The sequence below is a fragment of the Vespa velutina genome, chromosome 2 (assembly GCF_912470025.1).
Source record: "Vespa velutina chromosome 2, iVesVel2.1, whole genome shotgun sequence".
NCBI lineage: Eukaryota > Metazoa > Arthropoda > Insecta > Hymenoptera > Vespidae > Vespa > Vespa velutina.
This window is the reverse complement of record NC_062189.1, coordinates 13,446,257-13,470,407: the sequence shown is the minus strand read 5'-3', so window position 1 is coordinate 13,470,407 and position 24,151 is coordinate 13,446,257. Positions and strand designations below refer to the sequence as shown.

General features: G+C 32.7%; 4 protein-coding genes and 1 long non-coding RNA gene across 9 annotated transcripts in view; 2 read left to right on the top strand and 3 right to left on the bottom strand.

Annotated features, from left to right (window-relative positions):
* LOC124957759 (excitatory amino acid transporter-like) overlaps positions 1-1,418 on the bottom strand; it is a 5,538-nt gene extending 4,120 nt beyond the window's left edge. The window contains exon 1 of one of the 2 annotated variants that reach the window (XM_047515046.1): positions 1,396-1,418. The gene's annotated coding sequence lies outside the window, so the exon portion shown is untranslated. Of the gene's footprint in view, positions 1-220; positions 240-1,395 lie in introns of those variants that run through there. The other variant, XM_047515045.1, reaches the window with a different exon arrangement.
* Positions 878-24,151, top strand: LOC124957760 (U7 snRNA-associated Sm-like protein LSm10). Of its 2 annotated transcripts, XM_047515051.1 has the most exons (4): positions 878-1,091; positions 1,163-1,280; positions 3,473-8,092; positions 23,552-24,151. In XM_047515051.1, exons 1-3 carry the CDS (start codon positions 952-954, stop codon positions 3,659-3,661), a joined length of 447 nt encoding a protein of 148 aa, XP_047371007.1. In that variant the 5' UTR covers positions 878-951; the 3' UTR covers positions 3,662-8,092; positions 23,552-24,151. The 2 variants fall into 2 exon arrangements, with proteins under 2 accessions (XP_047371007.1, XP_047371006.1); XM_047515050.1 differs by lacking the exons at positions 878-1,091; positions 1,163-1,280; positions 23,552-24,151 and adding an exon at positions 1,287-3,351 and having other exon boundaries at positions 3,473-3,559.
* On the bottom strand, positions 3,386-7,801 carry LOC124957761 (acetyl-CoA acetyltransferase, cytosolic). The gene is made up of 8 exons (XM_047515052.1): positions 7,050-7,801; positions 6,769-6,890; positions 6,585-6,697; positions 6,007-6,206; positions 5,674-5,903; positions 5,417-5,605; positions 5,154-5,316; positions 3,386-5,089 (listed from the first exon to the last, which is right to left on the bottom strand). Exons 1-8 carry the CDS (start codon positions 7,096-7,098, stop codon positions 4,971-4,973), a joined length of 1,185 nt encoding a protein of 394 aa, XP_047371008.1. The 5' UTR covers positions 7,099-7,801; the 3' UTR covers positions 3,386-4,970.
* The window catches only part of LOC124957755 (MAP7 domain-containing protein 2-like), a 97,319-nt gene continuing 86,991 nt past the window's right edge, over positions 13,824-24,151 (top strand). For all 3 annotated transcript variants that reach the window (XM_047515040.1, XM_047515037.1, XM_047515035.1), the window contains exon 1: positions 13,824-13,881. In XM_047515040.1, the coding sequence (XP_047370996.1) occupies positions 13,839-13,881 (43 nt within the window). In that variant the 5' untranslated portion in view covers positions 13,824-13,838. The remainder of the gene's footprint in view (positions 13,882-24,151) is intronic.
* Positions 15,325-22,551, bottom strand: LOC124957764. Its single transcript, XR_007103729.1, has 2 exons — positions 22,350-22,551; positions 15,325-19,141 (listed from the first exon to the last, which is right to left on the bottom strand). It is a non-coding gene; the product is annotated as an uncharacterized LOC124957764 (long non-coding RNA).

Sequence of the window (24,151 nt, the reverse complement as noted above, 5' to 3'; positions counted from 1 at the left end):
CTTATATTTTTCAGTAAAAAATTGTAAAATAGCAAATAGATAAATTCATTGTAATTACTTATGATTTATATGTTTTTGTTCCTTTTTTTTCTTCAATATTCAGTTTTGACGATAAAAGTATGAAAAAAAGAATCATTAAGATGAAAGAAGAACTAAGAATAGATGCATGATTCTAATCGATTAACAGCTTAGTTTGACGAAATAATTATTTTCGACTTACATTCCGATTTCAATAAATAATGACATTAATTCGAATGCTACCAAATCTATATATATAATCATTTTTGATATTTATAGAACATAATCATTTATAAGACCCCTTTGTATATTCATTGGGAAATAATCTAATTCCTCTAGTAATAGCTTCTATGGGTGACTATATATAGACCAGCATTGAGTCTACAATAGGTTATGCGGTTAAGTATATTACTTTAACAAATAAATTTTTTTCTGGTTATATCTTATATTTACGAATATTTTTTTTATAATCACGAAAAAATAAGAGAATTTTGTTTAAAAATAAAAATCATTATTTGTATTTCAATTCAGATTTCAATTTTTATATCGAATATTTTTTTCGAAATATTCAAACGAATATTCGAAAAAAATTATTGTTTTGTTCGATGTATCGCTATTGGTAAAAATTCAAAATAATAGAAGACGATTGGTTAGTATCCTTGAAGTATTTCGAAAATTTTATTTTGCACGATACGTGTACAATTTATTTGTCTTTTATATACATATATGTATATTACGATGTGTATTCAAATATAAATCTATTATAAGTCATTTATTCTTATTACATTGACCTATTTTTGTGAGCGATTTATGATGAGCATTAGAAAAAGAAGGACCAATCATTGGCGTGGAATTTATCGTTAGGTATTTCTGTTTAAAAAGTCAACTGTGTACATTGTGCTCGAAAGAAGTATCATTAGTTAGTAAATAAACATGTATCAAAATTCTCCACGTGAAAAATATTATTTCTACAATAGTTTGTCAATTTTATTAAAAGCTCTCGAAAATAAACAAACGACAATAGACTTGAGAAATGAAGCCTCGGTTTATGGTACCATAGAACATGTGGATGCGTACGTGAATTAAAAATCGAATGTTATTTTATTTTCAACTTGTTTGCTATATTTAATATGTATTTTTATAGATATATGAATGTCATGATGAAAGACTGTTTATTTACGGATCCAAGAGGCGATAAGTTCCCCTTCGAAATGTTTTTTGTTCAAGCAAGAAACATACGATTTGTGCAAATACCACCAAAGGTGAGTTTCTGAACCTGCATTTTCCCGCAATTTTTTTTTCCATGATTAATATTTGTAAATGGATTGATTGTTAATATAATGTGCTATAGATATACACATATTTTCATAATCTTACGTATAAAATAAATGATTAACAAGATATTGTTCGTCTTATTAAAGGAGAAGAATCGTTTTAAAATTCCGAGGTTATGTTTTATAGGAAATAATTGATATTACGTTTTATTTAACAGTCTTTATGATAAAACGTACGCTTCAGACTATTTATATATCGAAAAAAACGAGATACAAAGTTATGTTGAAATATAACAAAGAAACTAATAAGCAAAATAATATGCCAAGTAATATATAATACGGTCTAGTACTTTTCATTTGATTAGATTGGCTATGTGCTATTTTATTTTCATGTGTACATTTTCAATGCAATCAAATTTTTAATCCATATTCGAACTCAAAGATTGTATCTTTTAGCTGGTTCCAAATATTTTGAGAAAATATTCACTTATTAGAAACATCGATGTAATAAATAGTTGTAATAATGCTTCGTAGATATGTTAAAAAATTTGAATTTTTATCGTAAAAGTTTACAACTTCGATCATTTACGAATAATTTGATGTACGATAAGATAGTGAAACAAAGTTTATTTCGTTTTGTTGATAAGTGTTCTTATTACATTAAACGTGTTTCTAATCAAACATTTCCTTGTGTGTCATCTAAAATAAATATGAGTGTCTTCAAAATTTCTGATTATGACTGTATTGGGTTTGATTTGGATAATACTCTTTTAAAATATAATATAACAAATCTAGTGCATTTAGAATACGAAATATTAGCTAATTATTTGGTGAAAGAAAAAGGATATAGTAGAAAATACTTATTAAAGCCATTAAACGACAAGGATCTTGATTTTATGCAGAAGGGCTTATTTTTAGACTTTGATAGGGGAAATATACTTAGAATAAGTCCAGACGGTAAAATTCATAGAGCTTGTCATGGTAGTAAGTTAATGAGTATAGACAAAATTAAAGAAATATATCCTGAGCAACGATGGCACGTAATGGATATATTTTCTAATGACATGCTTGCTACTTGGAATGAACCATTGAATATGAAAATGCGGTCTCTGTTGGATTATTTCGATATTCCATCTGCTCTTATTTTTGCTAGAGCAGTAGATACGTTGGATGAAGAAAATAATAAACCTTTAGATGTATATAATATATGGCCTGATATGTTAAGTGGTTTGATTTGGATGTTTGATCCTAAACATTTTGAATTAGACGAAGGGCAATTTTTTCCTGCTTTAAAAAAAAATCCAGATAAATATCTACATAAATGCAGTCCAGAAACAATATCTTGGATCCAGGAAATGAAGAAAGATAAAATAACTTTCTTAATTACTGGATCAAATGTTGATTTTGTAGAATTAACTGCGACTTATGCTCTTGGGGAAAATTGGAGATCCTTGTTTGACATTGTTGTTTGTTATGCCAAAAAACCGGGATTTTTCATACAAGGGCAGCCCTTTATGACTATAATGAATAATAAAGAAGTTGATATTATATCATGTAATGAATTATTAAGAGGCAATGTATATAGTCGTGGGAATTGGAAAGAACTTTTAGAATTTTTTAGTAGAATATCATGTAAACAAAATCCACGGTGCATATATATTGGCGATAATCTTATACAAGATATTTATGTACCAAAAGTATATGGTAATTGTGATACAATAGCACTTGTAGAAGAACAAATGTCAGAAGGTATGATTCATCAATGCTTATCGCATCCGGATGATAAAATTTTAAATTCAACAATTTGGGGATCCTATTTTTGTCTAAAAGATACAGCACTTAATGTAGATTCTATATGGGGTTATATAATTAAAAGTTGTTCAGAAATATGCATACCAAGTCTAGATTTGATTACAAAAAATGATGCTCCAGAGTTTTTTACTCCTTTTAATAAAGATAAAAAAGATTATAGTGGATATTATCCTGCTGTACCATTAAGTATATCAGATTTTTAATTTACTGAATATACTTGGATAATTTGCAAATTTTATAATAATAGGTAACTATAACTTTAAGGAATAAATAGTCATATATAATATTATTGATCATCTTTTTTATTTTTCATAGTTTTAGGAAACATATAAAATATAACGATACTTCTATGCTTATATAAATTTAAGGTACGCATTATACCAGCTATCAAGGATCAGCTACAGCAATTAAATCAATGCAAAAGCAATAGGAAAGATACAAAACGTACTTTTAAAGAAAAACGTGTCCAATTAAGGCAACAAGAAGGAGTGTTAGCTGTACAAAATATGTTAGAAACCAAGAAAGCCAAGGAGCCTAAAAATAGTAAAGATGAATAACTCATAATCATTAATAATTCTAATGAACATTGATGAATTATTTACAATTTATACAATGCACATATTCTTTGAACACTAAAAAGATTGTTAAATTTTTGAATATATTTCTAGTGTCGTATATACCTTATTCCATATATAAAAAATATAGAAAAAAATAACATAAACATTTTGTGTTATACAAATTTGAATTATATAAGTCACATTGTATGAATGTATGCAAGATGTATAATTATATACAAAAGCAATATCAGTTTACAATGTAAATTAGGTATTTATGCGTAATATTTAAAAAAAAATACACCAAATATATTGTCATTACCAACTAATTAAATTCATTTATGCGAGGTTGTATTTCCATATATTGTAATTACATATAGATGAATTTTGTCTTTAGTAAATATTAGTAAAGTTGATGTATAAATTACATTAATTACATAATTAAATGTTTGTAAATATGTGTGTACTTTTTATGTTAAAATTAATAATATACAGTTTGTTACTAATAACAGAAATATCTTAACACAAAAATAGGCAATATCTATTTTTTAGCATATTTACATATTGTTGATACATATATAAACGTAATAAAGTTTATATTAAATCTATCTAAAAGAAGGCACTCTGAATTAGTTCATTAGATTGGAATAACCACCAGCTCAGTAATATTTGTTTGGCTAATTAGTACAAAAATAGTGAGAAGTCTTAATTTAGTTATTTATAAAGAAGCTTGTGCCTTATAAATTATTATGATTTTCCATAATTATCTTTCATATAATAATGTAATATTTTTGAATGTTTGCATATAGTTCATTCTCAAGTGTATGTATAAGAAAAAATATTATATAATCAGGATAATGTTCATTGTACAGATTTCAAACCATATTTTTAAATTATATTCAATACATTTGATATATTTTAAATAATATTGACTACCACAATTGCATGCATAGTTTATGTTGTCTATCATCATACTCCACAGTTTTTTAATAAAAACTTATTAAATTATTTAATTATTAAATTATTAAATTATTAAATTATTAAATTATTTAAATACTGTAATTTCATAGTTGATGATTAATTGTTTAACTATATGTCAATATTTTATTGTCATAAAACAAATATAAAAATATAAGAACATTAAGTAATTAGATCATCTCTTAATCAAAAAGTTGATGAATAGTTATGATATTTAAAAATAAAAATATTTAAAAATAAAAGATTTTTTTCATTCATACATGTTAAAAAACCGCGTAATATAAAATTTTGTATTTTCACCATAATAAGTAACAAAATTAATGAACATAAAATGTTATTTTCTTTCTATAGCAAGGGCAATTCCCATTCCCCCACCAACACATAATGCTGCAATGCCTTTTTTCCCTCCTATTCTTTCTAATGAATGAAGTAAAGTTACTAAAATTCTAGCTCCTGCAAAATATAAATTTATAATATAATATAGAGTACTTTCATTATTATAGCTTGTGATACATACCAGAGGCTCCAATAGGATGACCTAAAGCAATAGCACCACCATTGATATTAACTTTATTAGGATCTAAATCAAGTTTTCTGATGCATGCCAGTGATTGTGCAGCAAATGCCTCATTCAATTCGTAGAGATCTACTTCATCTTTACTCCATTTGGTTTTTTGTAACTAAAATACATGAGTATAATGCATATTGTATTTGGTAGATCAAGATAGATTATTACTTTTTTTTTTCTCTAAAAATACAATATACAATAATGGAACTTACAAGTAATTCAATTGCTGGTATTGGACCTATACCCATAACATTTGGTTCTACTCCACTCTCAGCTATTCCAACGATTTGAGCCAAAGGAATTATGTCTCTTTTGATCGCTTCTTCCTTTGTCATAAGAACTACTGCGGCTGCTCCATCATTTATACCTGATGCATTACCAGCAGTAACAGTTCCATTAACCTAAAAATAGTTATGATATTGTTTATTTTTCTTCTTCTTTTGTATTTGTCCTTGCATGTTTCTAGTACCTTAATAAAAACTGGTTTCAATTTGGAAAGATCCTGTATAGTAGTTGAAGGTTTAGGATATTCATCCTTAGATATAAGAATAGATTCTTTTTTGTTCAATATTGTTACAGGAACAATTTCCTTATCAAAATGTCCTGCTGAAATGGCAGCTGCTGCCTTTTGTTGAGATAATATCGCATAAAGATCTTGTTCTTCTCTAGTTATTCCAAAATCCTTAGCAACATTTTCAGCTATTTAAAAATCATTAAAAAGAATATTTTATTTCATCTCCTCTTTTGAGATTATACATAAATACATTAATTTGTATTTATCGATTTTGATTTTTAAATTTACCTGTCACTCCCATATGAATAGAAGTAAATGCATCAACTAATCCGTCGTATAATAATGTATCAACAAAATTACAATCTCCCATTTTGACACCATTTCTAAGATAAATTGTGTGTTGCGCTTGGCTCATGCTTTCTTGACCTCCAGCTACAATAATATTACTCTCTCCACTTTTTAAAGATAGGTAACCATTTGCAATTGCTCTAATAACAATAATAAGTAAATGAAATATAAAATAAAAAATATTTATACAACTTATTAATATAATAATTATTTATATGGCGTACATTCTCATAATGATACATATAAACTGGTATAATAGTGTGTCAAGAAATTTGATGTAATTAAAGAATTGATGCAAACAACTTTATCATTTTGAAAAATCAGCAAAAAGTATGAGTGTTTTTTTTATAAAAGAAAATAGAATTTTCTATTTTTAGGCTTTTATGAGAATCTTTTCAAGTTAAGCAAAAGATTAAATAAAGAATAAAAGATGACTTCATGTCTATAGGCAGGGTCATATTAAAATGAAGTAGCTTTTCTGAAGAAACATTACTTATATAACTTATATAACAACTTACTTCAATCCAGAACCACATAACATATTGACTTGATAAGCTGGAACACGTACAGGAAATTCTGCTTTAATAGCTGCTTGTCTAGCTGGATTTTGACCTTGACCTGCTGTTAATGTCTACGAAATATAATGAAACATTACGGTATTGTTATATGGTTAAACTAAAATATATTTATAAAATATATTACCTGTCCTAAAATTACTTCAGACACATCAGATGGATTTAAATTTATTCTTGTAAGACATTCTTTAATAACAATGCTTCCTAAATCTGATCCTTTTAATGAAGATAAGTTTCCGCAAAAGGACCCTTAAAGATTATAGTATATAAAAAATAATATAATATACAAAAAATAATAAACCTATATTGTGGATATATAAAAAGAAAAAATTGAATTAAATAGTTTTTATAGAAGGTAGTACGTTTTTTATATTAAAATAAAATTTAACATTAAGAATATCATAATACCTATAGGAGTTCTGACAGCAGATACAATGACCACGTCTTGGAAATTCATGATGTCGCATTAACTATTTTATCAGGAACTCGAAGAAGTACCGTTCACTACCAACGAAAGTAGCAGAATGCCATCGGACGAACAGTTTTGAACACCAATGATAAGGAACTACTGGGAATTGGGGAACTAAGCCAGTAAAAAAGGCGTGCGTGTTATATATGTGTTGAGTATGTGTGTATGCATGATGCATATATATATGTATATGTATATGTTGTATAAAATGTTCTGTTGCTAAATATCAATAGAGATTTCTGTTTTTTTAAATGCGCTCTTTAATAAATAAATTTTTATAAAATTCTATTACATTTTTTGATATACGTTTATTGAAACAGAAAAAAATAAAATATTTATTCATGGATATGGTAAGATAATGATAGTTTAGAATACTTTATTTATTATGAATAGAAACCAGTATATCGCACATTTTTAAAAATTCCAAGGTCAGTACTTGCATTGCAAATCCATTAGAATTTTACTAATTTAATACAGAGAAAATAGAAATACGTTTTAAAAGAATTTTATGTTCATAACGGGTTTTAGATTTATAACGGGAACTATTGTCGAGATTGAAAATACATATGTGTGCGAGATTGGCAATTTCTCCATGTCATTAACGATGACTCAACGGCAATAATTCATTAGAGAATTCCTTTTAATAACGAGAAGAACTTTAAGAATAAGTTTTGTTTTTCGTTGTGGCGAGAAAAAGCTAGAAAGAAGACAGAAAAAAAAAGAAAAAAAAAGGAAAGAAAGATAAAAAGAGAGAGAGAGAGAGGACTAGTTACGCACGACGACGTCATCATTAATGAGAAGCACCGCCGATAGAGGCGCCGCGATCGACACTCGTGAACGCAAAGAGCACGAGAGAGAGGCGCTGCCGGCGACGCGCCTCGGTGCTGCTCGTTTGTTTTTACCCAGCGTGCATTGTGACCAGTGACTGGTGCTAAGATGGCCGACAACAAGGAGGAGATTTCGGAGCTCATCGACAAACGAGGTACTTATAAGGCTAAATCTTTGTCATTAAGCACGGTGACGAGCGGAAGCGGCGCGTACGTTCGACGAGGCTCGCATGGTTGCTTTCCTCCTTGCGGTGGATTATACGAAAGCTATGAAAGGATCACGCCATCTGCAGGTCGTGCAGCTCGCCGGAGAGTGCCTGTCGAAAGAGATAGATAACGGTCGAATCGAGAAAAGATTCGCCAAGTTGCGTGCGTGCGAATGAGGATACAAAAAGTCTTCGACATTAGTTTTGTTGTTTTCTACGAGTTTTCGGTTTCGAGTTTTTAAATACAAATGTCGAGGAGGATTGAAAATCCTCTATCGAAGGCGTGACCGCGGTGTAACATCGTCGTCGTCGTCGTCGTCGTCGTCGTCATCGTTGTCGTTTTCATTGGCAATGACGGCACCGAGGGCGATATCGAGATTGAAGCGGGAAAGGTGGGGGTAACTTTTTGACAGGCCGAAAGCACGCTGTGACATACTCCTCGTGTCATTGCGCGTGTAAACGACAATGACAACGACGACAACAATAACGACAACGACAGCGACGGCGACGACGACACGTAGACGCGGTCGACTCGTCCGTTTCTTTTCTCTCTCTCTCTCTCTCTCTTTCTCTCTTTCTCTCTTTCTCTCTCCTCTCCTTCCCCTATTCGCATTCTATCTCTGTCCCACTCCGCGTTCACTCGAAGCGCGACGTGCACGTCGCGTGTCGTTAAGGTCGTGTGTCTACGGCCTTGCGATTCTCGAGCATAGACCCAAAGTATTACCGTTATCTCCATCCACGCGAATTTCCCATCCGTTCGAGATATATCTAGATGATCTACATAATTTCTTCTTATGAGAGACAATTCATCCCGACGTATTCGCGAGGATTCGCGAATGTGCTACTTTCAACGACACAGCGTGCCATGAATTAGATCGGACCGCAACATGCGATACATCGTATGAGTGCATCATCTTAAAGCGAGAAGAAAATTAAACTCATTCGTTCCCATTCCTAATCGTACTACTACGTTTATATACGTATATACATGTTAACACATATATATATCTAGTATATATATATACACATACTTACTAATGTAAATTCTAAGTAAAATTTATACGACTATTTATCTCGCTCTCGTATATATATATATATATATATATATATATATACGGTTTAACATTTTGTTCTAGACTCTATGTATTAAGATTGACTCAAGACATACGTCTTGAATGCCGTCGACTCGTAATGCATTGGTGTATCGGCCCTCAACTGTTATTTATAGTTCATAGAATGCGCTTCGATACTCTCCATGGCGTTTCTCTATCGTGTCACTTGTGATTCGATCTAGTTATGTATTAGTAAAATTCGCGTTGCTCCTTTCGAAAAAAAAAAAAAAAAAAAAACAAATTTTTTTTTCATATACCGCTATATTGAACGATCTTAACAAATTCCGTATAACACCAATGGCGCACCCATCATTTGCGTGACTCGAACGATCATAACGTTCCGATATTTCTAAAATTTCAACGCCAATACTTCAAGAACAATTTTCAAATGACGTCTTTTCCGTCTTATCGTTCTATTATTCTAATGTATTTTCGATCATTAAATCGTGAAATTTTATATATTTCGCGTGTTTCAGATTTTTAACCGAATGAAAAAGAAATCTCATATTTAAAGCTTCGTGGTTTAATATCGCAGAGAAATATTACATGAAAAAAAAGATCACGTGTTTTTTTTTTTTTTTTTTTATATATATATATATATATGTATACACATATATATGTATACATTAGACGAAATATTCCTATGTTCGTCTTTCAACATAACATGGCAATGTACCGTGAACTATACATCTTTCTAAATTACCACCGGTATATGCTTATCTCGGCATTTTTGTTTTCGTTCGCAAACACAATGTAGTCTTGCGTGGGAGTGAGGTCAATATTAGCTAGCATGATGCATCTATCAATTATACCATAGTCTGTATCGCGTACTATGTAACACACGTACTATACATACATGTTAATTATTATAATATCGTTACATAAGTCTTTTGGTTCATATTCTTTTTTCTTCTTTTTTTTTTTGTTTTTTCTTTTTTTCTTCTCTTTTTGAGTTAATTTCCTGCTAATTAAGAGAACATACTCGATGAAATCACATTGGGAAAGTTTTTTTTAGATTGATCCAGATTATCCGCACGATCATTTCGACGAACCTTAAATGCTCGGTTCCGGTGCGGGGGATCATTTTCTCTCTTTATCTCTCTCTCTCTCTCTCACTCTCTTTTTTTCTATCATACGCATCTAACAATAGTTGGAACACTAATCCAGAAATTATTTATAATTCGTTGTCCCTGTTCTATTCGTCTATGAAAGGATTGTGTGCGATCAATTCGATGTGTGTACGAAAAAGTCAATTATTGACTTTTTTTTCGAAATATGTTACAAATGTTTATCTTAACACTTAGACGACCGCTGTCACGTACGTATGATTTCACTAGCCAATGGTTATCAGCTGACATTACGGAGATATAACTTTGCTCTTTCAGTGGTTATCAATATCGCATATATACATGTAAGTTTGCGCTACCAGTTAAATTTACTCAATGTTATACAGGGTGTCCCATGACTCGAGGTCCATACAATTAAAAGGCGTGTTATTGAAGTCATTTAAAGTTGAAATTGTTTAATAAGCATGTGTCCGTAAATGCTTATTAACAGAGTTACAACCGTTGAAAGTTTGTGTGTGAATATTTCATGAAGAAAATAAAAAAGACATTTAATTTAACTTGTTTATTTAGAAATAATTAACTCATTCCCAATCGGTTATTTGTAAAATCGATTAACTCTTGAAACTTGATAAAGTTATATACATTGTATATTATTTATTATATAACGGCCATATAAAATTTTATCGTTGAGTAATGTTAAGCCCAATTATTAAGGAAATTTATTTTCAATATAAAACGTTAACCAAAATAATCAAGTGCTTTTACATTAAAATAAAAAAAAAAAATAAAATATTCTAAAAGAGGAAATAATAGTTTTTGATTTGTGAACGGCTCAAGTGTATTACAAATTCTGTTTAATATTATCTCCTGCAGATTTAATACAAAGTCTCAGCTTGCACAGAAGTTAGCTAGTTAACAGCTCTTCCCATCATGCCAGTAGAATTCCTTATTTGCATTGCCGCATCCATAATTCTTTTGACAAGTTTGCCCTTATTGCGAGATTGTTTTCTATATATTATTGACTTCGTATACCTCTACCAAAAAAAAAAAAAAAAAAAAAAAAAAAAAAATAGACCAGAGATTTAATGAATCTCTTTTCTCTTTTTTTTTTTTTTGTTTTTTTCAAATATTCACATTAACTTTTAGTGGTAGTTATTTTGTTAGGAACCATTTACGGACATATGTTTATTAAACAAATACAATTTTAAATGATTTCAATAACATGCCCTTAATATATGAAGTTACAGATATACTTCGAGTTATAAAATATACTCTGTATAAATATTTCAAACACTTATTGTTAGTAATTTTCAATTTACGTAAAAGCTGTTTGCAATAGACGAAAATCCTTATATGAAATGTGGCCGTGTTGAATACCAGCTGCTTTAAATGATCCAAGACATGATAATCCGAAGGCTTTAAATCCATAGATCTTAAAGATTATGCGTGTAGATCTTTGATCTCTTGTTACTTATGTTGTTTATATTATACATATTTTTTCTCAAACATACAATTTATGTTTATATTATACATGTTTTTTCTCTCTCTCTCTCTCTCTCTCTCTCTCTCTCTCTCTCGAAATGTTTCTTCTTTCAAGAAATTAACAAACTATATCTATACTCTTGATCTCTATACTTATGATCATATGAAATATAATTCGTATGGATTCATCGATAATTAGATACTTGGCGATAATTATTTTCATGAAATTAGAAACTTTTTATGAATCAATTGTATCATGTACACATAGTTCAATTAAAATAAAGAAAGTTTCAGCGATTTTCAATCTTTTCACATACATCAGTAAGTTAATTATCATTACTATTATATTTTATCTAGTAAACAATAATGTAAGGTTATAATTAAATGATCGATTGGTCTATTTTTGTTTTTTTTCTTTTTCTTTTTTTTTTTATAATTCTTTGTAACTTATCAGTAGGACTAGGGAAGCAATAAACATCACTGCAATGCATCGATATAAGGCTCGCATTTGCGATGAAAGAAAGTACGCGACTGCGTCTACTGGATGTATAAGAGTGAGAGGGGTTGAAAGAGGAAGACGAAGAGGGAGGGGGCTGATTCATCGTAAAGGCGCTATGTGCTTCTCATCCGCTCGACGCAGCCGTAGAACGCGGGCGGCTTCGGGCGTCGCGCGATTTAGCTGGAACACGATCGCTCCTCAGTCGCGCCTTTTCTACGGGAAAGTCAAGGACGCGCTTTAAAAGTGTCTAACTCGTTTTGACCTATCGTTATCTTTCTCGCTCATCATTTCGGGAAAGTGCGTCAAAGCTGCTACTTCTTTTTCGTACGTACGTACACGCACTTCGTTGTTACGTCTCGTAGAAAAAGAAAGAGGAGATTTACGCGAAGGAAATTGTCAAGAAAAGAGACAGACAGACAGACAGACAGAGAGAGAGAGAGAGAGAGAGAGAGAGAGAGAGAGAGAGAGCGTGAAAATGTACAATTCTATTTAGCATTAATCATCAAATTTTTTTTTTTTTTCTTTTGCAACGTAAATACACGTAACGCACGATTACTTTTTTTCTATTTTCAGCTACGTTTTCCTATAGTAATAAAAAAAAACCAATTTATTTTTATTATGTATCTTCGTATATCTACACCTATGTAAATGGTCCAATCGCGAAAGTCAAGTATCAAACAATAGCGTGTGTCACGTTGGAACTCGTTAACGGGCAATTATGCGGAAACCAATGCAAATTTTTGAAATTAACTTATAACCGGAAAATTGCAAAGTTTAGTTAATAACTTTTATCGGAGATAGAGTGGTCATGCAAAGAGCAACGTGTTGTTATTACGATGGTGATAACAGGAAATAATAAAAATAGATAATAAAATTTAAAGAGCAAAGCATGTTTTTTGAATCGTGTCTTATTGAGTTAAATATAGAAATATAGAAAGAAAGAGATATGTACATACATTAGAATCGAAACTTTTAAACTTAAAAACTTTTCTTATTTTGGATGTTTGTATAGTAATAAAATTTACAGGACCGAGTAAATATGCGTATTTTATTATCAAATGCCATTTGATAGATTAAAGATAACTCGCTCGTTCATTTTGAATGTTTTTAGTCGGTATCTATGTATTTTAAATAGCACATTGTGTCGGAAAAATTGAAATGACGGACAATTCATATTCCCTCTTCCTCCCTCTCTCGCTCTCGCTTTCTCGCTCTCTTTGGAAGATTAAATTTTAACGTAACAGATCACTCCGCGTGCACTTTAATAATGTGAATCCTCTGGATGATTCATCATTTATATATGCACTTGTGTATCGAACATACCCATAGACATATTACGTGTTTCATCGTTTCATACAAATATGCTGGGAGTAATTTTATAATCTCCTCTTTCTCATTTCGAAAATATAAACATCTTACGGCACGGTCGTATCGATTCGTTAAATATTTATTTAATTCATAGTAAATATAGAAGGATATTTAATGTGAACAAAGTTTACTACTCGACCTTGTGTATAAACAGTGTTCTAATCACAATGGCGATTGCTATGTTTGCCGAACACGGAAAACTGAATTTAGGTAGGCGTTATTTGCTTTAATTTAAAATGTGCTCTCATTCCCTCCCCCCCCCCCCTCTCTCTTTTATGCGTCATTATGCATTCTTCGCGTCTACTACCGATAAATTAATATCACATATACAGATTATCGGTCTTGTAACGTACCATTCAGAATAGCAGTTTATTCCATTCCATTCCGTTTCGTTGCGCAACACGTATATAAATATGTATCGCTTCGTGCGAAGACACTAATTGACTCAAACGAGTGTAGGAGGAAAGTCTAACAATCGACGAAGCGAACAAGTTCGAATGATTTGAGCTTGGTTCTATTTGAAAAACCTGTTATCTATTATTCCAATATATTTTTCCAATTGGTATTTAATTTCCATCGTTGTTATCAAGAAACGTTTATCTTGCTTAAAATGCTTCATCTGTATTTATCTATATTTCGACGAAATTTATGTATCATTTATATACGTTCTCATAATTACGTTATAATATATATATATTTTTTTTTTTTTTTTTTTTTTTTAATTCGTTGGAACATTTCTACCGTGCGTTTTTAATTTGTACAGATAATTTATCAATCTTTCAGCTTCAAAATATAAGATCTAATTATTAATTATGGCCATGTTAATCTTAATTGAATTTATTATATAATTAAATTAATTTATTTTGACATTTAATATACCGTTAGTTTTCCTTTCACTTATTAGTTTTCGCATAGGTAGATATCTATCTTATATCATAGTGCGATTAAATGTTCTTTCCTTAAAGAACAAGTTAAACATTAAAAGTGAAATAATTCACTTGCTTTTTTTATTCGCCAGCATAATCGGTCCTTCGATCCTCTTGCGATCTTGCTCCTGAGAAAAGTAAAGGAAAAAGGAATAATAAGAAAGTAAGATTTTCGAATAGCAGCATCGTTTCGTGGACGCCGAAAGGAATGCAGCCGGCTGCGTCCTGAAAAGGCCTCGTGCGAAAATAGCCAACTTGGCTGCGTGTCGACCGTTGCTGCTTTCAGCGAGTTCCTTCTTTTGCTTTGGGTTCACTCCGGAACGTTACCGAACCTTTTGAAACATGCTACGAGGCCTTTCAAGGTGCGCGCGCAAAAAATTCGTTCTTCTCTTTGCTCTTGGTTTGCGACCACGAGAACGATTATTACGCTCTAGTAGTGTCTCTATGATGGAGAGTTTATTAGTATCTATATACAATGGTATATATAAACATCCGGGTGATTAAAAGATAGTAGGAATAAATGGTACGATTTATAACATTTTCTTTTCCATTTCTTTCTTTCCTTTTCTTTCTTCTCTTTTCTTTTCTTTTTTTATTTCTTCTTCTTCTTCTTCTTTTTTTTTTTTTTTTCTATTTTTTACAGAAACGTAGAAGAAATAATTAAGAAAAAATATTTTTTATGGGTAATTTTGAATGAACTTTCTTATAATTGCTAATGATCTCTTACTAGTGTAATCCTTCTTAATGATTATAATTAATTATTTTCACAGTTATTAATAATAATTGTTAGAAGAATGTCTGATTTATGCATAAATATTGTATGTATAATAAGTAGGCATATGAGTAGAACATTGAGATCACTACTAATAACAGCGCCTGTCAGATCAATCTGTCTCTTATCGTCCATCGTTATCTCGATCTTCTGGCAGGGTGAGAAATTCCACGGAAGCAAGTGCCGGATACAGTTCGATGAGTAATAACTTCGTGGAACTGTTAGGTATATCACGATATATGTATGTGTATATCGATTATCGGTAATATCGGAAAACCGTTCGCCATTTCTCACGACCTTTATCATTAATAATAATTTATGGTAAGAGTGAAAGAATTGTTTAAATGATTCTCGAACGATTATTAGTTGTCCTTCTTTTTATTTTTATTTACTATACACGAGTTGAGTTTAACGCGATATTTTATTTGGATTTAAGCGATTCTTTTTTTTGTTTCTTCCCCCTATCTCGAATTCAATTATATTCGATATCAATATTTTTTAATTTATTACAACAGCGGACTAATATATAAAGAAAGCAAATTTTAAATATTCCATACACATTTACATACAGATTTACTGTCGAAGTTATTTTGCACAAATCGATACATTCGTTTAATACTTTTTGAAGCTTCGCGTAAATAATAGATATAAGAGATTTTATTTTTATTTTAACAAAATTTTTTTACAAATGTTTACAAAATTAAAAGAGAGAGAAAGAGAGGGAGAGAGAGAGAGAGAGAGAGAGAGAGAGAGAGAGAGAGCTGCAAATATCACAAAATAAAATTAGCAAAATTGAATCATGGACATCGATGGAAACCTCATGCAATATTCAACATATCAATTAAAAAAGTATTTTTTAAAGTGCTTAGTCGCAGTATTGATCCATAGAAACGATTATGAGTTCTTTTTTTATCTTTTTTTTTTTTTTTTTTTCTATCCTTCGTACAGAAGGGAAGTAGTTAGTATTCGTTTGTTATTACGATGGTCTAGCGATAAACGCGCGAACTCGACGATCGGATCGAGGAGTGCGCGCGAGGAAGAGCTTGTTCATTCTTTCGCGATCGATCCGTGACGCGTTCGAAGAATTAACGCGCCCGGAGAACTCGCTAGCGCGTTAATTCTCCTTGTTCGTCTATTCTTCCGCATATCGCGCATCTTGCACGGACGGTAGCAGCGCACGAAAAATATGCGCAAGACGTAGAATTGCTTTGCCGTGCTTGCTGCCTTCGAGGAGTCTTGGAAATTCCTTAGCGAAACTATGCGCTCCTCCTCGCTATATTTAGATCCGATCTCTCTCTCTCTTACTCTCTCTCTCTTTCTTTCTTTCTTGTTGCCTCTTCATCTTAGAATTTGAATTCGCAAAACGCGCTTTACCAAAGGCGAATTCGTCTGGTTGAATTTCTTTTGACAAAACTTTTCAAGGAAAAATTTCCTTCCACGTTACTTAACGTTCCTATCACGCCTTTTGATTATTTCAGGATGAGAGTTTGAATGAGCGCGTTTCTAAGAGTTGTAAGACAAGTTTTCCCTTCTTTCTTCCTTTCCTCTTCTTTTCTTTTTTTATTTTATTATTATTATTATTATTATTATTATTATTATTATTATTATTATTATTTTGATTTTGATTTAAATGATGTTACGATGTTTGTAGGAATACTCGATAAAGAATCGAGAACTATTATGAAATAGAAAAAAGAAGAAGATATTACGTGGGGTTATTTATTGCTGAAATGTAATAAAGATTGAAAGTAAAAGTCGAGATCGATTGTATTATATACATCGGTCTTATTCTCTTACTTTCCCCCACCCTACCCGTCCTCTCTCTCTCTCTCTCTTTCTCTCTCTCTCTCGCGCGGGCGCATATATCGTATCGTATATAGTTTATACGTATATAGATGTACGTGTATTAGCAAGCGTATAATTTCAGGATTTAATTTCCTGCCTGATCGACATGGAATTCCGCGGTTACGACGAAAGGATAGAAAAGAAGTTATCGGAGATATCGTGAAAACAATAGTTGTCTTTTACGTGCTTACCACAGTGCAATCGATAACCGTAGAAATGGAGAATATAATGCTTCTACAGTCACTATGGTTAGAAACGAATATGAAAGGACTCTCTCTCTTTCTCTCTCTCTCTCTCTCTCTCTCTCTCTCTCTCTCTCTCTCTCTCTCTCTCTCTCTCTCTCTCTCTCTCTCTCTCTCTCTCTCACACACACACAGACACAAAGGACGCGGGTGCGTTCACCTTGCTTGGCCGTATTTTTATCCATGATGACAAACTCTCTTACATATTTCAACAGAGACTTTTACAATTCTTTATTTTTTTCATTATCTTATCTCCATCATCGGTTCGCTTTCATCATCGATAATAGGATAATAGGATGTGATTGATCGATTTAACGGGTGAGGTGGGAAGTAGAGATAGGGGTAGAGAGAGGGTTTGGAGAATGAAGAATAAAAAAGAAAACCCAATTTGATTCTTCGAATAATCCTATTAAATTCCATGAGGAATTTCTTGTTTAATTCGAACAACAAGGAATCGATAATCGTAATCAATTTAAAACGTTTGAAATAACGATAGAGAAAGAAAAGGAGAAGGGATAAGAGAGAGAAGAAGAGGAGGAGGGGAAGAGTTTCATTTGCAGGGCAAATTAGAGAGCGATCCTCCTCGGTACCGGATGGGTGTGACGAGACGAAGAAGAAGAAGAAGAAAAAGAATGAGACACAGGAGGAGAAAGTGGTCGATTCGAATTGATAGAAAGGAAATAGGCAATGGAACGTATAGACGTTACCCCATCTTTTGGTCCCCCATGGAAACTATATAGGAGGTTCGAGTTGTAGCGGGGAAGAGAAATGGTGAGCCGAGCGTGCGTGGTCTATCGACCACAGACGCCATTTGCCGGCGCCGTGGTTCGTCGCGACGAGAGAAGGAAAGTTCACTGTGCTCCCTCTTTCGACCGATTCGGAGCGTATTCACGCGCGAGGAAAGGGCTTTCTGGGGCTTCCTCCTCGTCGTCTTCTTCTTCTTCTTCTTCTTTTTCTACATTCGCCTTCGTCTTTGTCTTTACCTTTTGTCCTTTTCTTTCTTTTCTATTACCTATTTCATCGTAGTTTGTCTCTTCGTGAGAGGGATTAAGAGAAAAAAAAAAAAAAGAAAAGAGAAAAAACTAAAAAAAAAAAGGAAAGAAAAGAAAAGAAAAACGTCGTTTCTCCTTCATCGTCGTCCTCGAGTATTAGTTAAAAGGAGAGAACACGAAGTCACACCTTTTCGTGTCAGGCTTAATAAAAAGAAGCTGTAAACATGTGGTGTTGTAAGAGGCTCGAGTCTTCCCAATGGCCGGTTACAACCATTGTTCGAGGTAAACTTTTACAATCTGCACGCCGTTTTTCTTTTCGTCCATTTTTTTCCATGTTCTTCTCTGACGCTTCTCTTTTTTTTCTTTCTCTAATCCTTTCCTTTCCTTTCCTTTTGTTTTTTTTTTTTTTTTCTATTACGCTCCGCACTGCTAAAAAATTCGCTATGTTCGGGCACACGAAAATCTTCCCCGAGTGCTATTTCTCGAACGACGACTGGGCTTCTTTGACAAGGACGACGACGATGACGACGACGACGACGACGACGACGACGTGTTCGAAGGAAACGAGGTCGCGAGCCTGCGCATCCTTGCACTCAACGATTGCAACTCGCAAGACGACGTTCCTCGAGCTTTTTCGTTATTTCTTTTCCAGAGCTTCACGGCACGCTGCTTTTCTCTTAACAGCTGCATCTCCTGCGACAAGAGCACGGCCAAATATCATCGTCGAGCATCACGCTTCGTTCTTAATCTCATGCTTATATTATATTATATATATATATATATATATTTCGTTCTTACGATTTTCGTCTGGTTGTCGCATACGCGACGTGTAATAAAATTTCAACGTTGCGTTGAAAGAAATATGAAAGAGAGTGAATAAAATGATTGCCAAAAAAACGATATCTCCGTTCAGCACATCTTAGCTCGTTCTAACACGTGTAAATTCTGTTGGCAGACATTTCTAATAACGTACAAGCAATTCTATCGATCCGAAAAAGAACCAGTCGGAATGTTAAGGGAATGTGTCTTGTAGGTAGACAAATCGCTTGTAAAAGTTATTCGATAGTTAATTCGACTTCTTCTAACCCTCAAGTACCAGGAGAAGCCGTATTATATCAAATGCCATAAATCGTTGGCTTAATCGCATTGCTCCTCTAAATTGCTTATTTGATTTAATTCCACTTGTGTGACGCAATGGGCTACCACATCGTCCAAAAGCGAGAGAGAGAGAGAGAGAGAGAGAGAGAGAGAGAGAGAGAGAGAGAGAGAGAGAGAGAGAGAGAGAGAGAGAGAACGTTGCCACGCGCCTTCCTACGATCATTGATTTTCCGCGTTCGCGATTATACGATATTCTCCGAATCGCCGTTTGTACTCTTTTCACGAGGTGCCGCAACCTACTTTTTCTCGACAATTGTATTCTCGCATCTTTATTTATTAGATAACTATGAATATCGATGGAGATGACGTTAGTACTTAATGAAAAAAAATATGGGAATATAGATTACACATTTTTTTTTTGCCTCATTACAAGCATTAGCATTAATTAATCAAGTGTGTGTATGTATGTTTTTATCGTTCGTTTTTTTTTTTTTCCTAAAACTCAAATCTGTTGTCCGTGAATGTTTTCTATATCTTTAAATCAATGTTTCTTTTAAGCTCTTATTTACTTCTTTTGAACACGATCAATAAAAAATACTGTGAATATCAGTACACGACGTGCAACACGCATTGGGTTTTGTTCATCGAATCATATACCACCGTGAAAGCTTCCAAGCTTTATACAATCGTTTATAAGCCTTACATGTACGACTTAATTCTTTCAGAATAGATTAGATAAAAGAGATTAGATGATACGAGACGAAGTAGCGATATCTTCATTGGAACTTTCATTTTATAGCATTACAGAGATATTAATTCATGATTTCGTAGATATCTAATAGAAAATCTATGATTTCTCTCAGTTTATTAGTATAGATTTTCCAAAGAAACGAGTTTAGAATAAAAAAAAAATCATGATAACTGTACTCTTTGAAACTTGTTCTCTCTGTATGCTTTTTTTATTTTTTTATTTTTTTTTTATTTTTTAACCTTTATTAGATAATAACGATCGATTTCGATAGCGATAAAAGGCGAAGTATGCGATTAATTTTATGCGTTTCGTATAAGCAATATTAATTCGTACACGTCGTTTCTTAGGTATTGCAAAAGAAGAAAAAAGAAACAAAAATTAATGATTCGAACGAATTTTATAAATTATGATGTTTACAAATTGCAATAACAAAGTGGAGATAGCATAAATTGATATTTCTTGATCTATTTACAATTTTTTTAAGATCATATGATCGCATTCTAAGTATACTTTTAATTTACATATTTCTCTTTAATTAAGAGTTACCGACTATGTTACCTTAATCTTATACATTAATAATAAACGCCGTACGCGTGAAGTTATCGCAATGAAAAATGATGCATTTAATTACCGAGAATTCAAGGTTGTTTAAAACCGTTATGTCATTATCGGTTAATAAATTTGTTTCGCTAGGAAGCCGAGAAAGAAAATAAGAGAACTTCTTGATGAGAGAAAGAAAGAAAGAGAGAGAGATAGAGAAATGGACAGAGAGAGAGAGAGAGAGAGAGAGAGAGAGAGAGAGAGAGAGAGAGAGAGAGAGAGAGAGAGAGACAGAGAAAGAGATAGAGATAGATATCAAGTCAACCGGAATCACGTTAATCTCCGGACGTCGTAAAACCTGTCGTCGACTAGATCGCAGTATCTCTTTCGACTACGTTCACCATTAGGCCATTGAACTGATTCTTATGCATTTCGAACATCATGACAGATCCTTTCTAATATATTTTATCTCCCTTAAGGATAACCTTCTGACCCTTCTAAGATAATGTTTAAGATAATTCCGAGGTTGGATAAGAGGGAAAACGTGGGCTTTGCTGTGAGCAACGAACCGACGACTAATTCGCGAGTAATCGAGTCATTAAAGTGGGCGATCTTTGATACTGTCGTTGAATCACGTGTGTAAAAAGAACTGTCTCGAAGGAGCTTACGTCAGCTTCTCTTTCATAGTCATCGGTAAATCGGAAGTATTAAAAGAACGGAGATAAACTTCGTGGAACTATTTGCTTTCTTTTTTCTTTTTCTTTTTCTTTTTCTTTTTTTTTTCTTTTTTCTTTCTTTTTTTTTTTTTTTTTTCTTGAACAAATTTTTACTCAAATAAACAACATTTTGTTGACGTTTTAAATCGAGTTCAGTGTCGAGTCAATTTATCTTCTTTTATCTCGTACTGATCTACTTCTATTTAATGGGAAAAGACCTTCGAATATTTCTGTTTGGTCGATCGCGCTGCATCTTAAGAAATAAACGTGCTTTCAGTAACGAAGCGAAGGGAAAGATAAAAATAACGACTTCCGTTAGACGATGAAAGTATTTGGCACAGGCGTGATGTCACGTTTAAAGCGGCCGCCATCGAAGGCAGCTTTGCGTGGATTCGCAAGACGACACCGAGAATACTCGAGGTACACGCTCTCGTTCTTAGACGAGGGAGACAAAAAATCGATGAATCATTTTTTTCTCGAAACATTTATCCATCTATTTACTATTGTTATATGGAAAATCGTCATTGAGATACATTCGATATATTATTTTGTTTGAGTCTAGTTAAAAAAATAGCTGAAAATATACGTGAGTGCAAAGATTTAATTTGACATTTGAAAGGGACACACACACACACTCTCTCTTTATCACTCACTCACTCATTTTCTTTCTCTTTCTCTCTCTTTCTCTCTCTTTCTCTTCCTGTCAGTGACTTCGAACTCGTCGTTGAACTCCGGCTATAATAGAAATATAAACAAAAGCAGTAAGAAAAGAAATAAGATAGTAGCAAGCCTGTACCAACTCCGGTTATATAGGATTGATCTCAGGCTGGATGGGAACGTCAATCGCGCTAGGCTCGTTCGATGTCTAATTTTGTCTATGGACAAACCGATTCTTCCGAACTCGCCGGATTAACACGGGGGCAGCTCTAAAATTGTCCATCGCTTGAAAGCACTAAGAGATAATACGCGCGCCATACGTTTCGAATTCGTCGGATGATACCGAGTTCTCCCGCTAGAATGTACGATAGCGCGAGCGTCGATTAGATTGCTGCGCCATCGTTTGACGGAAGTAGTAAACTTTCGGACAAATCATCTAACTTTTTTTATCCGATCGATGGTACTGCAGAACTCTGACGAATCGATCAGGTATAAAGAGATATTTATTTTAATTTGAACAAAGCGATTAACAAGTATAAAAACAAAATATAGGCAATGATTTTTTTTTCTTTTTTTTTTTTTTTTTTTTTTTTGAAACATTTATCTTTCAATAGACTGTTTCAGTAAGTATTTATTAATGTATCTAGAAGTAAGTAACTATATTCGAATCGGAGTCGCGTGAAAAATAGGACATAACTTATCTCGTCTGAAACGTTTTCTCTTAACATCGACAAACAAAAAATCCAGCAGATTAATTAAATTCGCGCTAATTTTAAATAACGTTCCAGATATCTTCAATTAACGTCAATTACGACTGTTAAGACGTCATTTCTCTTTCTGTTACAGGTGAGTCATAGCTTGCTTGCCGATTGAAAGCCTACTATACACGAAAAACTCTCGGAAGTTGAGAATTTACTCGGTCGCAGTTTCGTTATGGGTTTACGGTGTTTGTTAGTGCGGATCGCGGATGATGTTCGATCGGAGATCAGGTAAACGTTTTTATATTTCATTTCAATCAGCGCGAGAAAGTCGTCAGGAAACGTACGTGGGTGCGTCTAAAAAGGTTGGAGATGAAAAATCGATAGCCGTCGTCTCTCTCGAGTGTTGGCGAGAGGAAAGTTCATCTCTTTGAGAAAATAATTATTGATTCAGCTTATATGGAGAAATGTGGGATGATAGTTTATTCATATTATATATTAAGTTGAGAGATATTAACGACAAAAGTTATTCATATTTGAAATAAACATTTTACATTTGTTTATTATCGGCATGTCGACATTGCGATGATGCGTCGTCTGTCGATGATACAAATCTTTCTACGGTTTGTAATATTTACTACAGCTGCACGGATTCTACCTGAGAAGACATTTTCCAGAAGGATAATTACATCTCTAAAATAATTTATGAGGAGTTCACAATAACGAGGGTGGGTATTTTTGGAAGTTTGACTGGTTTATTGGTAAGACGCTCGAAAGGAAAACTTTATTTATTTGAGAAGTCCCGGTGTCGAGGAAGTTACGACTTGGCGAGGATACGAAATTTCTTCTCTCATTTCTCTTTCTTTATTTCTTTATTTCATTCTTTCTTTCTTTCTTTCTTTCTTTTTTTTTTTTTTTCTTAATCTCTTTCGTATTCTCTCGATGTCGTTCATTGTCAATATAAAGGGGGATACGGTCGATCGATCGGATTTTCAACTGGGTCACATTCGGCATGCTACTGCTATCCTTTTTATTATTCTTCCGCCATGCTCGGTTGCTTCAACATCGGAAGACCTACGTGCTCCTTTTGATACGGCCCAGATCAAACTCGTACACGTATTACATTTTATAAGTTAGAATTTTTCCTTCCGGTAACTTTCCAATAAAATAAAATAAAAAAAAAAAAAAAAAAAAAAAAAAAAAAAAAAAAAAAAAGAAAACAGGAAAAAAAAAAAAAAAGAAA